At 40.0% G+C, this 14,900-nt stretch overlaps 3 protein-coding genes across 3 annotated transcripts; all 3 read right to left on the bottom strand.

The window, feature by feature from the left end:
• Nucleotides 1–1,505: 1,505 nt before the first annotated feature.
• LOC135467322 (fatty acid desaturase 6-like) lies at nt 1,506–3,639 on the bottom strand. Its single transcript, XM_064745090.1, has one exon. It carries the CDS (start codon nt 3,304–3,306, stop codon nt 2,266–2,268), a length of 1,041 nt encoding a protein of 346 aa, XP_064601160.1. The 5' UTR covers nt 3,307–3,639; the 3' UTR covers nt 1,506–2,265.
• A 14-nt stretch (nt 3,640–3,653) lies between these two features.
• Nucleotides 3,654–8,070, bottom strand: LOC135467323 (uncharacterized). Its single transcript, XM_064745092.1, has 4 exons — nt 7,848–8,070; nt 5,755–5,880; nt 5,103–5,255; nt 3,654–4,827 (listed from the first exon to the last, which is right to left on the bottom strand). Exons 1-4 carry the CDS (start codon nt 7,902–7,904, stop codon nt 4,801–4,803), a joined length of 363 nt encoding a protein of 120 aa, XP_064601162.1. The 5' UTR covers nt 7,905–8,070; the 3' UTR covers nt 3,654–4,800.
• A 2,614-nt stretch (nt 8,071–10,684) lies between these two features.
• On the bottom strand, nt 10,685–13,862 carry LOC135467338 (BTB/POZ domain-containing protein 3-like). Its single transcript, XM_064745106.1, has 2 exons — nt 13,579–13,862; nt 10,685–11,777 (listed from the first exon to the last, which is right to left on the bottom strand). The coding sequence occupies exons 1-2, from the start codon at nt 13,860–13,862 to the stop codon at nt 10,685–10,687; spliced, it is 1,377 nt and encodes a 458-aa protein (XP_064601176.1).
• Between the last annotated feature and the right edge of the window lie 1,038 nt (nt 13,863–14,900).

Raw genomic sequence — 14,900 nt, 5'->3', positions numbered from 1 at the left:
GCTTTCTCTCCAAGTTTCAAACTTGTAGGCCTATCTATATGCTAACGCATCTTCTCGAATGGAATTCCGATTATCTCGATCTGTATATACACCGCGTATGACAGTGTAGCTCATGATTAATTCTGGAGTTGCTATGGTACCTTGCATACATATACTGGATTAACATTGGTCGTAGCTGCATGGACCTATATGCGGTATACCGCTGTGAAGACATCCCAGCAGAACGAACCATTAGAACTTCTTTACAGCTGGAGAACCTGACAAGCAAAGGCCCTAAAGCAACGTTGCCAAAGGAATGGACTCGTCGACTTCAAACGGGTCAAAAAAAATAGGACAACCTCTACTCATGTACCTTTTGAACAGACATTAACGTATCTGGTAAAGTTCCCTACCGGTTTGAGCCATTTGCGCATGTTTCAACTTCACCGGTGCCGACTAGTGGTGGACCGCTGGCGATTAATTCGCCCATGACGATGTTCTCATACAACCGGCTGGGACCACGTTACATGAGAACTTGACCCATAAGTCGTGACAGTAAATCGATGACCAGTTTTGAACTGGATGATTCCATAATATTCGAATTGTTGTATGTTGTTAACGAGTTGGGGACAGAAGAAAGAGCTAGACTCATGCAATATTGAAAGGTAACAATTAAGGGTCTAAGTACCCGACAGTCTCATGAAAGGGCACGAAGTTTTACGTCTCAAGATGGGGAGTTCAGTGATGTTAAATAGTTGTGAGTCATTGGCTAATATAAGTCTATTAAAATTAATACGTGTCGATGTATATGTGGAGAGGTAAATGCATGGAGTTGTATTAAAGTATAAGCATTTGCTTAGAGAAAAAAAAACTTATGTAGGGTGTAGAGAGAATAAAATTCAATATGGAAAGCTCACGTCGGCAGTGAAAAAATCATCATGTATACACCCAAAACATTTCTATAGATAAACCAAAATTGTAACACAAATTGGAACGAGCTTTACTCACGGTAAACAATATAGCCAATGGGCCATTCTGGGTCAAAAGTTTTCGTGAACACCAGGATTTGCATGGATTCAAACAGGACAACGCCCGTAGATGGTGCTGGGGTATAAGTTATACTTCACAAACACGATGGCGGCTAGGTCTGTATATATGGTATGTGATTCATCTGCTGAATTATAAATTGGTTACTAACCCACTACGACCGCAACATGAAGTCGGGTCCTTTTTTAAGAAGGCCTGTCTTAAGAGACATCTATTTGCCTTTTGATTTGGGACCTGGATGAGTGCTGAGCTGTATACACCTGACATAAACATCTTGTCCTTGATCTACTTATTGTTTGACGACGGACGACAGGTTAATATACAGAGGCCTTCAAATCATATCAGCAAAAGATCAATAAGGTTGTCACTATTAATAACACATAAAAAGACAGCATGGGTCGAAGTACACCAGCATTGGCTGATGTGCATGCACGGCAACGCAAAACTAATTACGCAGTTGGAATAAAGCAATAACTCAATTAAAACAAAAAACATTGTATATATTTAGATGTATAGTTATGTTTACATAAGGTAAGCGCTCAGTGTGGTTTACTGACGACAGGTATACACGTATTATCCATATATAATCTACTCAGGACAAATGATGTGTATATGTAGAAAAGAAAGGCAAAATTTAAACAATTCTACAATGAAATATCTATGGATACAGAGTAACACGATATATAAAATTAAAGTAGTCATTAAAGTTGCATTGGTGACATTTTTATCACATAACTTATAAAGGGAGAAATATTGAAACACGTGCTTGCATAAATCCTGGAAATTCCGTAATATTTGCACGCGAGACTTGGCCGTGGAAGGATTTACAATCAATAAGTTTCATGAAATGCAAACGTATTTCCACAACTTTATTTTTTATAAATTGATACATACATGTACGCCGCAATAACGTGGTTAGATCAAAAAGGTAACGTGATGGGCTTAGAGGGTATATATTGTATCTGCCAGTTTTCAGTATTATCACATCAGTCCTTCCTTCAACCACCACCTGTAACAACGTCATGATGGACCGCTGTGTTCGGTAATAGTTTTACACGTACATATGTACATCCAAAATGGCACAAAAAAGTCAGGCAAAGGGCTTTTTTCACGCAGCACCTTAGGTAATTACTGTGTAGGTAAGTGTATATCCGCAAAGGCACAACAGAAAAGTGAAAGATAAAACTGACACCGGTATCCAAAAAAAAAAAGGTCTGAGCCAGGGTCTTTTTTTCTGTTTTACTGTATGCCAATAAAATGTGTGATGGGTGGGGCGTGCACCATCAAGTCCTCATATTTGTTAATAAATAGCTTAAGTCGGTCCCAGTAGGTCTTCTCGTTGTAAGGCAGGCCGTGCTGCAATAGAAATTGTCGGACTACTGGCTTCACCTTAAGGCACATGTTATCAGACAGCTTAGGGAAAAGGTGATGCTCCACGTGACAGCTAATAATAGAATGCCCAAAACACCAGTCCAGAACCAAGTTACGGGGCAGGTTCAGAACGCCTGTTGACATCTGATATATTCTTTTCGGCTTGCTGTCCTGGGAAAACATGGTCAAGCCAATATGTTGGAAAATGTTAACGTGAATGTAAGGGATGGCTAGAAACGCCCTGCTGCTAAACGTCACGAGCACGGCTCCCAATAGGGTGAACCCAGACACGTGCATCAGCAAAGAAAAGTTTATGGCAAGCCCAGCTGTTATCACAAGAAGGCTAGCGAAGGCTTTCCTGAAACCAAGCTCTCTAAACTGGAACAGGGCAAATAACGGTGTTAAAGCTGGCACAAGAAGAGGGGCTACGAACATGTAGACATAGCGGGGAAGGAATGGTGCCTTCCACATGGACGAGTCCCCCAGCCCGATTATGTTGGTGTGGGTATGATGCCCGATAACGTGGATGCTATAACCAAGGTTTGCCGAGAACGATCCAATCAGCTCGACAAACACGTGCGACCAGAATTTATTCCACTTCGGCGAGCGGACCACGGCACCGTGGGCAGCTGAATGACCGGCTTTCGTCGACAGGACAGCGTGGATGCACCCGTATATAAACATCCCGAGAACGAACGGGAGTACGGCAAACTGAGCGAGCAATAGCAGGGCACATGGTAATGACAACAACGCCACACCGACAACCACCCAGTCCACGCCGTACACTTCCCACCATGAGCTCCTGTCCACGATAGCCTGCACGTTGTCTTTGAGAACAGAGATATCGGGCAGTGTTTTCAAATCCACCAGCACCCTCTGTACATCTGCCTTGCCTTGCTTAGCAGCCATAATCGCCTTAATACTTTCCAAAGACTGACAGCTGGTTACATCACGTGAGCGGAACTCTCAGTTTTTGTTTACCTCATGTTGCCTCGTTTTCGCCCAGACCTGATTATAGTCTATTTCAGATAATTTAACCAGCGGGAACGACCGTACAATCGCTACAAACCATTTCAAAGATATAGATGTTATACTTGGTCACAAGTTGTGAGACTTGCTAGGTAGTTGGCGGGGATGGGGGAGGATCTGACAAGATTTTTACAATAGACTACCCACAGATCTGTTCGATACACATCGATACAAACATACATATAGGCCTGACTTTTATTACGGTATGGTGGTGAAGCTTTGTGATTTCTGCCTTTATTTGACAATATACACAGTTTTGAATATTACTATTTTCCAATGCCAAATCAGTCCATTTATCTTTCCAACAGGGATGAGCTGATCCAACCAAACACCTGACTGCTGTCATATAATAACTGAACAATTCTAAACATTTATCAAATAAATAAATGAATAGATATGTATCCTGACCTCTTACTACAAAAAAATACTACCTTTGTTACACACGTCGTTATAAAAACAATCATAAGGCTGACTGACTTTTCTATTTCATAATTTAATGAAGTGAAACTACATGACATAATGATACATGGTTATTGATAAAGCATCTGTAACATAATTTGGTGACATAAAAATCTTAATGGATAATGATTGATCAATAAGCAATAAAAGCTACAAATTAAAAACATGAAATTTTCTGAAGATATCTTTTAAAGACAAAAATTTTTTTGAAGATGCATACTAGAAAACTGCTTCACATACATGTATCTCTAATATTATTTAAGTAAATAGAGATTCCAATCATGTTTCAATAAAGCATTTAATCAAGACACATTTCTTTCAGTATATAGGAAGATGGGATGAAGATTGTTGTGTGTTTTGAAATTTGTAAAACACACACACATAACAGACCTATATGAATAAGCATCACATACATCTATCACACTTGAAAAAAGTCAAGACGTGAGGGAATCGCATCAAACTTCATAAGATAAAATTGGTGCAAAACTTTTAGAAAGTTCCTATTTACACATGTTTCATTGATGGGGATGTTAAATGTGTACACAAATTGTAAATAAATGAATTAAATAATAAATGGATAAAACACGAGATCTTTTATAGAGACACTTCAGGCACATAAACACATGAAGATGCTTTAAATGCGAGTAGCTGCACACCAGAAAACCTGTCATGTGGCATACTGGAAATGTCCATGTAGTGTTCAGATGAAGTAATCTGTTTACAGTTCAATATCAACCCCTCCATATGACGGTGTAAAAAATGCTTCCAGAGAAATATCACATCCTGGGGGATTCCGCTCTTGTGTGTCTCATAGAAATCTATTAATTTTATTCCTTGCTTCTCTCCACACTCTGAATGTCACACATACTTCAGAGGTCCTGTTTTTCAAGTGAAAAATGTATGACGGTTGAGTTTTCACTGAATAATGTGCTTTATATGCCCCTAAAAATAAACCAAAAAAGAATATTATATACAGTAGCTGAAGGTTAAGATAAATATCATTAATAGGATTTCTAAGCACCTAGGCTACTTATATACCAACATTTAAAATCTTACTACTGCAGAATATGAAAGTTAAACTACAATTATATGGAATAATGAATAAAGAATAACGTCCCAAACAGTTAAAAACATTATGGGTCTTTTTCCTATACATTAAGACAATAATCACATTAATATCAATATGTTTTGAAGAAGGCAAAATGTATAATATATACCGGTTCTCCAGCTTCACAGCGGTGACATCTGATGGAAGTTGAGGCACAGAATGGACTTGTCAGGACAGAGTCAGGATATACAGTACAATCCTCACCTGTGTCCATTGCTACCGCTGGCTTCACACAAGTGTTTTCCATCAGGCCAGGGGAGGACTACAAAACATCATTCACAATTATTACATCATGATTGCCATATTAAAAATTGGTGTTTACTACATGTACATGCATTTGTTTCTTTACTTATTTCTTCTTGCACTTTGGCTGGGGTTTTGAATCAGAAGCTTTGTCACAAATCTATTGAGATGTGCTTCTTATTTTATCATTTTTTTTTTTTTTTTTTGTCTAGTGTTTTGAAGTCCTATTCTGTACTGTTTTTCCCACAACTCCCATTGTGTATGTGTAATTCGCTACTACTTAATGTATGAATGGTTAGAATAAAACCTTAGCTGAGGTAAACTGACGAGAAGATGCATTTCACTGCTTATACCTTACCACTTGCCAAGTATCACACTGTTGTCACTTGTCTGTTTTAATAGGCTATGATATAGTCTTTTACATTGTATTCCTGCATAAACACACTTTGCTTTTTTTTTTTCATTCTTCGTCCTTTCTTGCATGACTTTAACCATTGGTTTTAACTACTTGTGCTTACATCAAGCTGTCTTGTCAGTTCCACAGATGTTATGAGTGAGGCAGATGTCAGCTTCTGGACAGAGATGTTGTTATGGTGATGCTGCAGTGTCCTAGCTTCCTCAGAAGGACCACAGCAAATTCTTTTCTGGAAAAGTAAGATCACAATCGTGAACAGACAGGCTTCCAAAGGCTAGCAGTAAAATTCATGATCCGGAATTGAGCCCGCAAATTGTTGTCCATTTTCCAGAGATGGAGCTATTTAACAATAGCTAGTCTGAGATTTCTCTGACGTTTGGTTGAGCAAAATTTTGTTCGGCCAAGGAGATCCCCAAGCCAACATCAGAGCATGTTAAATTTAAAAACCTGATGCAGTTACTTGCCCGTGTCAAGTACCATACCCTCTGAATGATGCTACAGGTGTTTTATCTACATGAGTAAAGCAGCATTCTTAATTCAATGATCAAAAGCTATTCATCCATGATCCATTCTTATATGGCCTCAAACACAAGTGGGGAGGAAGACAATCGATTGGTAGATTCACAACAATCCTGCAGATATAATACCTAATGTGGTAGGGTGTTGAATGCTCCCCTGTAAATAATGTCACACAACACAACCATCGGCTTTAAATATCGGGTAGCATAGTTTATAAAACACAGCCGGGAACACGGCATGGTGAGAAATTTGGTTGAAGATCTGGTATAAAATATTTTTTTATTTTATTTAAACCACCCTATACACTGAAAAATGACATCGTGAGTTGCCGTGGACAAGCTGTAAGGAAAGCCTGGTGTTACAGGCCAGGGTAGGTCTATTCTCCAGCCGGGCTAGTTGGCATGGCCGCTGTGAGCCCTTAGCTTCTATGATTTCTGTGATCTACCCACTTCCTTCCAAGTGTCTCAATTAGCAAGTATCGGTAATTACTGAGAAGGCACAGTATGTCGAGGCAGTCACTAGATGTTCGCTTTGAGCATCACCAAGGGATCTCAGACACATGTGGCCTCGGAAATAACAGATTGACGCTGTGCTTATGATAAATCCACAGACGAAAAGTTAAGGCCGTGGAGATGTTTTTGATATATAATTTTTGTCTGAAATGCCGTGGCAGTGCAACTACATTAGGTTTTTAAATTGAGCGTCCTGACATAGGTTTGTGGTCATTCATGGCCGAACAAAATTTTGCCAAACCTACTGTCGGAGCAATCTCGGGCTAATAATAGCGTGGACATTTAATAATCTGGCTACATTTTACTCATGCACATTCGCACTCACACATTCACATAAATCCAGTCCGTAAACCATGTATATGCCATAATAATATACCATCCTCCTAGAAGTGCTTTTTATATATAGGTGCTCTTACTATGTGGCTTTGTAGGTTAGAGTTCATCTAGATGGACTCTAGTGTCCAGTTTAACATTCTGACATTCATCGTAACACTGAGTCCATCGCCACCTCTCAAACAAATCGCCGCACATCTGCACACTCCAACTCAATGGGGCCAATTTCAATGAAGTCCACGCTGACAGCACCCAGACTTACCTACACTAAAAATACATGTTCTTTCTTATGCCTCAATGTTTTGAAGTAAGAAGATTGAAGTTTTTCAACAATGGAAATATAATAGTTTTCTCAAAGATTTCAATGCCAAAACTCAGTAGCACTTTATACCCAGAAGTAGGCACTTCTGGCAGTTAGTGTGACTACAAGGCAGCGAGTGAATTAGTTCCATTGGTGTGGATAGTAAATTAAGTGGATGGTATTAAAGATTCCACCAGAAAATAACATATATTTTCACAGACGACGTGAGTTGGACTGCCATAAGTTGGAAGGAGATGGGAGTTTGAAATCCGCGCTATGGTCTTTGAGAGGCGCTGATAGACTCAGTGTTACGATCAATGTCAGAATTTTAAAATAGCACACTGAGTCCATCTAGATGGACTGGGTGCTCGAGAGTGACAGCGTTCACAAGTGGACGTGGATCTAAACTTCTCGATTCCCTGCATTTCTTACATGCTACGTTAAGAGACCAACGGATGTTTAAAGACACTGTGTCCTTCATCATATCGAGGGGAAGGCTTTAGACAACGAAATACTCAGTAAGCCACTCACTGCTGGTTGTGTTGTTGTTGTTGTAAACTCACTGTGTCTTTTGATCCCGCAAATCATCGTTACAACTCTTTACAATCTATTACAATTTATAGGCCTAATACTCAACTTTCGCACAATATATATATCGCAAGTCACGGTATTTGCCTCAGTGACTTCCTCGTGCAACCACCATCCATCTTAACAATTCACGCCGAGACCTCGCTGACTGTGGCGTAAGTTTACATTTTGAAAATGGCAACAGGAAGTAGAAATTTGACCTACTTTTCACGCTAGTGAGGGAGCGGTCCTTCTTCCACCTCCCGCATGAGCTGTTGCCGCTATATCAGTTATCCTTGTCGAGTCGTCTTTTTTAACAACGCATAAACTGCTTTACCAAGTCTTAGCTGTCCTTTTGGTGTAATTTTACTGTTCGCACTGGGAAACTATTCAGTCTGAGACTTTATAGGCCCGGTCCACTAACTAGTTTCTCTAGGCCCGTTGATGTGAAACTTAAAGCGTTTATGTCGAGAACATTGCAGTTATGGAAACGCGTTTGGTTTATGTATCCATGCATATTCCCAGACTATAGACTTACGTGGAATTATTTTGTACATGTGCAATTTTTTTTTTCATCTATTAAATGTCTACCATTTATGAAGTGGATGGTTGTAAAAAAAATATTTCCATGCGAAAGCGGCGAAATTCATCAACATTGTAGCCTACACTTGTTGGCCTAGCTCACGTAACAATCTACCAGCTTGTTTCAGTGATAAATAAAATAAAAATGTAATTTACAGGGTTCTAGAATCCACTGTCATCCGGGTTCTCATCCACCACGAAATTTGCAACATTTAGGTAATCCAGGGCAAGGACTACATGTACCCACAAGAACAGAATTCTGTTCATAGCAGGCTTGCAGATGGATATGATAGACATTGAAACTTCGTACTTTGCTAGCAATGTTGATCGTTTCAGTATGTAGATAGATCAGGCCTGTCAAGGTCCATGTAACCTTCATCCATTACTTTCTACATCCTTTGCGTACAGGAATCGAGAGCAGAGTAATAGGCGTCGAAAGACATTCATACACCAGTCGTCTACCATTATAAATCGGTAATCACAAGACCAATTTTCAAAATTCCCAGCGTTCAAAACAAGCCACCAATGAACTAAGACAGTATATAAAGTTAGAAATTAATGTCAGGAGATTCATGTCAGGAAAAGCACTCATTCGTTTTCAAACATTCCGGAGAAACACAAAGAATGGTTTACACGTACATAAATTTAACCATTCTCCAAATTATGTATTTACCATGCTGGTATGTATAAGTTGTTGTCAGTGAAAATATTATCCCAATGCACTTTGATTGCAACTGATCCTATATCAAATTTGTCATACATGCCTCTAGTCCCGGGTTAAGCGGTATTGTATAGATAAAATTATGAAGCAAGGCGCTAGAAACCCTGAACTCTTTGGTCAATATTTGCGGTACTCATTGTAAAATTAAAAAACGTAAGAGGTTTTGATTGATTATCAAGGTGCGTCATGTATACATATGTACACGCCATATGCAAGACACCTCACAACTAGTCCAAAGCTAAGCTGGAAGTTCCTACCGTAAACGCCCAGCTTCGGTCATATAGACTTCCACCATCTTTCAACAGTAATCCACCCATTAAAACTTTTGAATCAGACAACTCATATCAACGTCTGCCTTGTTTGAAATTTTTTTCTTTCTTCGGGCAGGGTGATGGGCTGCGAAAATTTTATCTCACCCAACATTCTGTTACAGAGCAAGCTAATCTTTACAGAGAATGTTGGATAGGATAAAAGGTCATTGAGGCTTTGATAATTGATTGTGACACCAGATTGCTATCCGTACATTTGGTATGAGAAAATTTAGATGGAATTAAGGCATGTTCATTGGGAGGAAGACTGGCACTAGAGGTGTATGATTCTATTACAATATGTATTACAAAAATAACCCATAAACATGATCGACAACAGCGGTCCTTAAGCAGAACGTCCAAAGGGAGGACGTCTCACAGAACGCACATGTGAACAATGTCAAAGTGAGGAAATGGGAGTGAAATTCTTTTTTTTTTTTTTTTTTTTACATTTCAAAGAGACAACATAATAACATAATTATATAAGATGAATACAATCAAAGAGATCTCAGTCGCCCTAAAATTTCAAATTTTCCTACAAACATCAACCAGGTGCCGTGCAATCCTCAAGCTGCCCCGCGTTATAAGCGAATTCGAAATATGCCTATATACATGTAGCGAAGACCTTGGACGTGTGCTTTAGGGCATGTTTCCCAACACCAGTGCGATGGCTGATAAATTATATGGGAAATACTTCAGATACACAGATTAAACTTGCACAACTTTTAGTCACGGACTGTGATGTAGTGTCGATGCCATACACTTCCAGGTTGATGTCACCTGCATGTAAACATCCACACAATCTCTGTACAGATGCAATTTCACAATGTTAAAAGTCCATTACAAGAATAATGCTTACGTATGATCATCTTTACAAAACAACCCCACAACAGCCCCATTTCATAGCTGAATAACAGTATGTGTAGACGAGTATAGAACAGGATAATAATCACATCTATGCACATACATAAAATTATATACATGGATGATTTCATTTTACTATGCGTTGTTCCATCTGCATATGAATCGCCTTCCCGTAAGTTTTTCTTATTTCAACACAGGCTAACTTCACTTTTTGACAATAACTGGCAAGATAGTTAACCATATACATGTAAACAATTACATTTTTTTGTGACATTAAGGTGACATTAACAGCGTTTTACATTTAAAAAAATCCCTGTAAATTTCTGTTAATCTGAGAATGGGGCCATAACAAATGTAGCCAACCAAGGTAACGCATTTCCGGAACTTGACTTGGGAAACTTAACCTCCAAATCGTCAATAGTAACGTCCTCCGTTGCATTCATTCCAGCAGAGTACATAATTTGCATGTCACTTTGTTGAACACCAATTTGCTTTGTTTCGTGACTGAATGTGACGTTGAAGTCCATCTCACACGTTTTGCCCTTCTCCACAAGCACCGGTCTGTCAAAGTTTATCCTCTCAATGGGACACCTGTCTGTGGCTTCCGGGCAGTTAACTGATATCAGAATCTTTTCTTTCGTCTTACCGCACGTGACGTCGACATGACCGACTACTTTGTTCAAAGGCAACGTTTCGATGAGACACTTAAACCTGAGGCCCTTCACCATAAAGCCTAGGAGGATCATGTTTTCATTCACTTCTATGTTCACCTTCCCTGTTAGCGGACCCTTACAGGCAGTGGTTATGTCTCGACTGGACGTATACCGGTTTACCTTAATCAGACCTGGTTTTCTCGGCCGAGTGTCCACAAACCTCAGAGGTTTTTTGTCCGATGCTGTGTAGTGCATGAACACCTGCAGAACTTCGTCTCCAGTCAGCAGGTTCCCTTTCACCACGTGGTCTGCGAACTGTTGTTGTGGTATACAAGGGATCCTTAGCAGCGAGAACTCTGCACCTATCATCTTTCTCTTGTTCTCTGCCGACTTGTCCATCTTCTGTTTCTTCAGTTCCATCTCCGCCCAGGCCACCACGGCTTTGTACACGTTCAGTTCTGTGATGTCCAGGGTACGCCTCTTGATGACCTTCGCCATCACTGGTCTGGATAGTCGAACAAAGCCTTCAGTGGTAAGAACTTTTGTGGCGTGTTCGTCGATATAGACGTAACATCGCATCTGTAGTTCTGTGAGGCCAAAGTTACACGCCGTTTCCAAGACTCCGCAGACTGTCTCTGGTGACAGGATGGGGATGAGGTGAGCACAGCATTTCTGTGTCAACGAAGGGACCTTGTACTTCTCTGAAGCATTGAGAACGTGGAGAACATTCTCTGCCGTTAAGTCTGCTTCGTCTGTGTATATATACCTGTAAACCACAATATATGGGCAAGCATATAAACGGGTGATGGTGCTGCAATAATAGATACGATATTCTAACATCAAAGAGAGATATTGTGACATATGTTTGAGAGCAAATGATATTTTGCGATGAATTATAAGTAAAAGCCAAAATACTGAATTCCAAACAGTCGCACAAGTTATCGCATTTCGAATGCAAAATAGACATTAACAAACATTCAACAGATATTCGTATACCATTCGTATACCAGTCGCCCACCGTCGTTCACAAGACCAATTCCAAAACCGACGTTTAACACAAACCACCTAAGAACTAATAAAGTATATAAGTGAAGTACGAAACGAGAACGTAATCATGCAAAGAGAAGCAAAGTGCTTCACGTATAGGGAGTTACCAGGTACCAGTCACTTTTGGTGCTCTGACTCAATTCATATTTGAATTTTGACTTTTTTGGGGTCGCTTTTCCAGTGCGCGCGTTATGAGTTCAAGCCCGGCCCATGCATGTTGGCCTTTCCTCCAGTCATATACATGCATGTGAGAAGGTCTGTCAGCGACCTGTGGGTGGTCGCAATTTTCTCCGAGCTCTGTCCCGTTTCCTTCCATCAAAATGCTGACCGCCGTCGTATAAGTGAAATATGTGACCTGAACTCACGACGCCCCCATTGGTTTGAGTCATTTTGCTACTCTAACACGCTAATCATCGACCATGCTCGCTCCGGTTGAATGTTGTTGGGCACATATACTGCTTCATGCAGTGACTTGCCGGAGGTTTACTCTGCTTTTCTGTGCTGAGTTCTCCAGAGCTTCAAACCATACACAGCGCCTTCAATCTCTCTACTCTATACAGAGCTGTCCGGACTGGGGGATTATCCTCTGCTGTTCGTGAATATTTCACTTTTATTGTATACTTCCCAAAACAATTTTAGTGTGTGCGTGTGCAAAGTAAAGCACAATCTGACAAATGGAATGCACCAGCTATAATGTTAAGCACTGGACATGCGGGCCCTGTAGTAGAACACATATTTATACTACTATGCCACCCACATGACCAAATTTAAATATTGCATATATCCTTTTATCCTTGTATGCCCTAATCATCAGTGGAAAAGAGATTTACACTTTAATTGTGAGAGTACGCCATGACTTCAAGCTGGATAAAAGTTAAACCCTTCTGCATGTTTTTGGCAAGATCTTCTGGATTTAGTTTGCTCAGTTTACGCAGACAGTACTAAATATGTACTCAACAAAAACATAAATGCGCGAAGCAATTTTATATTGTCTTCTCTGAGTATTAAATAACGTGTTACCTCATCTTTTAGGGTAAGTATTCATTATCAACTGTGGCTTCGATTTCCACCAGATTATCGCATTTTATGGTAAGGTGCAATGGCAACGTGAAAACACAGTGGTCGGTAAACACAGTTCACGCTCTTCGATGCTAAGAGTGGACAAACTCGGTAATGACTGCTGTGAACTGTGATTACCGACCACTCTTTTCACGCTGCCATATCTCCTGAATTATTGCCCTAAAATGTGAAAATCTGGTCGAAATTGAATTCACAAATGATGAAGAATACTTACCCTAATTGTTGAGTTAACATGTTATTTAATACTCAGAGAAATCAACATAAAATTGCTTAGTGCGTTTATATTTTCGTTGAGTATACATTTAAAAAGGCGCACATATTCCAGCTATTCTTATATGTAAACAACTATATTCTGTTTAAATTAGGAAGTTTAAAGTGCCTCCACGAAAATCATGTAAGCAATCAAAGGGTAACATGATATGAATATACCACACACTTACTTCAGCAAGACTTTAAATGGACCTGGTGGAATGTCAGTCTCCTCGATGTAACGGCTCTTCTTCGACTCCGTCCCAAAGAAAATGCTCTCGAACACTGGGCTTCGTGCGGCAAGGATCAATCTGTGAGCGTTAATACTGACCTCTCCCTTCCCTTGCCCCGGGAAGACAATGGCAATGTCGGCCATTCTTTCAGTGCTGAGAATATGGTCAAGGCATCCTACAAGATTCTTACTCGCCTGCCAGTTGTTCGACTCACGCTGTTTATATTTCCGTAAAGTGTCCATATCGAAAGTTTGTTTTCTACCCAAGGTTCATGGATAAGTTAGAGTCACGCCTTTCCCCTAGCAGTCTGTGCCCCCGACGCGAAGGAAAGGGTCGAATAATTCCGTCACCCACGGACAAGCGTCAAAACTGGTTGCTAAGCACGCCATTTCACAGCACCCATGCGACATTCACACCCGGGTTACGTTAAGCCCAATCCAATGTGCTTGATGCGATTAAGAGCTGCTGTTATATAGGTTGGGTGTAGCTCTTACATATACCCGAATCTTTCCACAGGAAGGTAACCAGAGAATAGAAAACCCCACTAAGTTAATCGACAGCCCTACTTAAATCCTGCAGTATATGTGAGCTGACTTCATTGTGTGCCCATTGCCTCGTAAACGCCTTACTGATATACAAACTGTATGCACTACACAATACACTATCACATTCTCCTAGTTAATGTACACAAATTTTAAAATATGTGGTCTGTATGTGTATACATGGCACATAAATGGTTGCTCTCTCCAGGCAGAGATCCTAGCCGTATAACCGGTAGGTTATAGTATGGTATGTCGTAAAGAGGGTATTGTGTTGTTATGTACGGCCTTACCGATATGTCACAAAACTATAGGGCATGTATACGTTGGGTAGCATTTAATGCAGTTATAGGAGGTGAAACAGATAGCCGATCACTGTTACATTAATTATAGTGTGGTTTGACCGCCTCTTTATACACACCTGCTATGCTATACTTTTATTTTTTAGATTTCGTAAGATACACTGCTACAAAAAACAAAATTATGAAACTCACTTATCGTTAGACATTCGACACGTGGTTTCAATTCCGATATCGAACAATGAAGTATGTAATTTTCTTGCCTTAATTATTGCCCCGGAATTTTGGCGATAAAAAAAAAAGTTGATAGCGCTTTAGGCCATTATACAGTATGTAGTCTGACATGAACATATATTTCTCACCAATATGGCACACATATTGAGCGCGCCAATCCATGCGTCACGTGTGTGAAAATGGGTTACTTGTCAGTTACTTGTCTAAA

The sequence above is a fragment of the Liolophura sinensis genome, chromosome 6 (assembly GCF_032854445.1).
Source record: "Liolophura sinensis isolate JHLJ2023 chromosome 6, CUHK_Ljap_v2, whole genome shotgun sequence".
Classification (NCBI taxonomy): domain Eukaryota; kingdom Metazoa; phylum Mollusca; class Polyplacophora; order Chitonida; family Chitonidae; genus Liolophura; species Liolophura sinensis.
This window is presented reverse-complemented; position numbering and strand designations above follow the sequence as displayed.

Coding starts and splice junctions, on each gene's coding strand:
- LOC135467322 (XM_064745090.1), bottom strand. CDS start 3,306: ATGGCTGCTAAGCAAGGCAAGGCAGATGTACAGAGGGTGCTGGTGGAT.
- LOC135467323 (XM_064745092.1), bottom strand. CDS start 7,904: ATGATTTGCGGGATCAAAAGACACAGTGAGTTTACAACAACAACAACA. Junction 5,256..5,754: donor AACTGACAAGACAGCTTGAT/GTAAGCACAAGT, acceptor GATGTTTTGTAG/TCCTCCCCTGGCCTGATGGA. Junction 4,828..5,102: donor GCTGTGAAGCTGGAGAACCG/GTATATATTATA, acceptor GTTTATTTTTAG/GGGCATATAAAGCACATTAT.
- LOC135467338 (XM_064745106.1), bottom strand. CDS start 13,862: ATGGACACTTTACGGAAATATAAACAGCGTGAGTCGAACAACTGGCAG. Junction 11,778..13,578: donor CCATTTAAAGTCTTGCTGAA/GTAAGTGTGTGG, acceptor TGTGGTTTACAG/GTATATATACACAGACGAAG.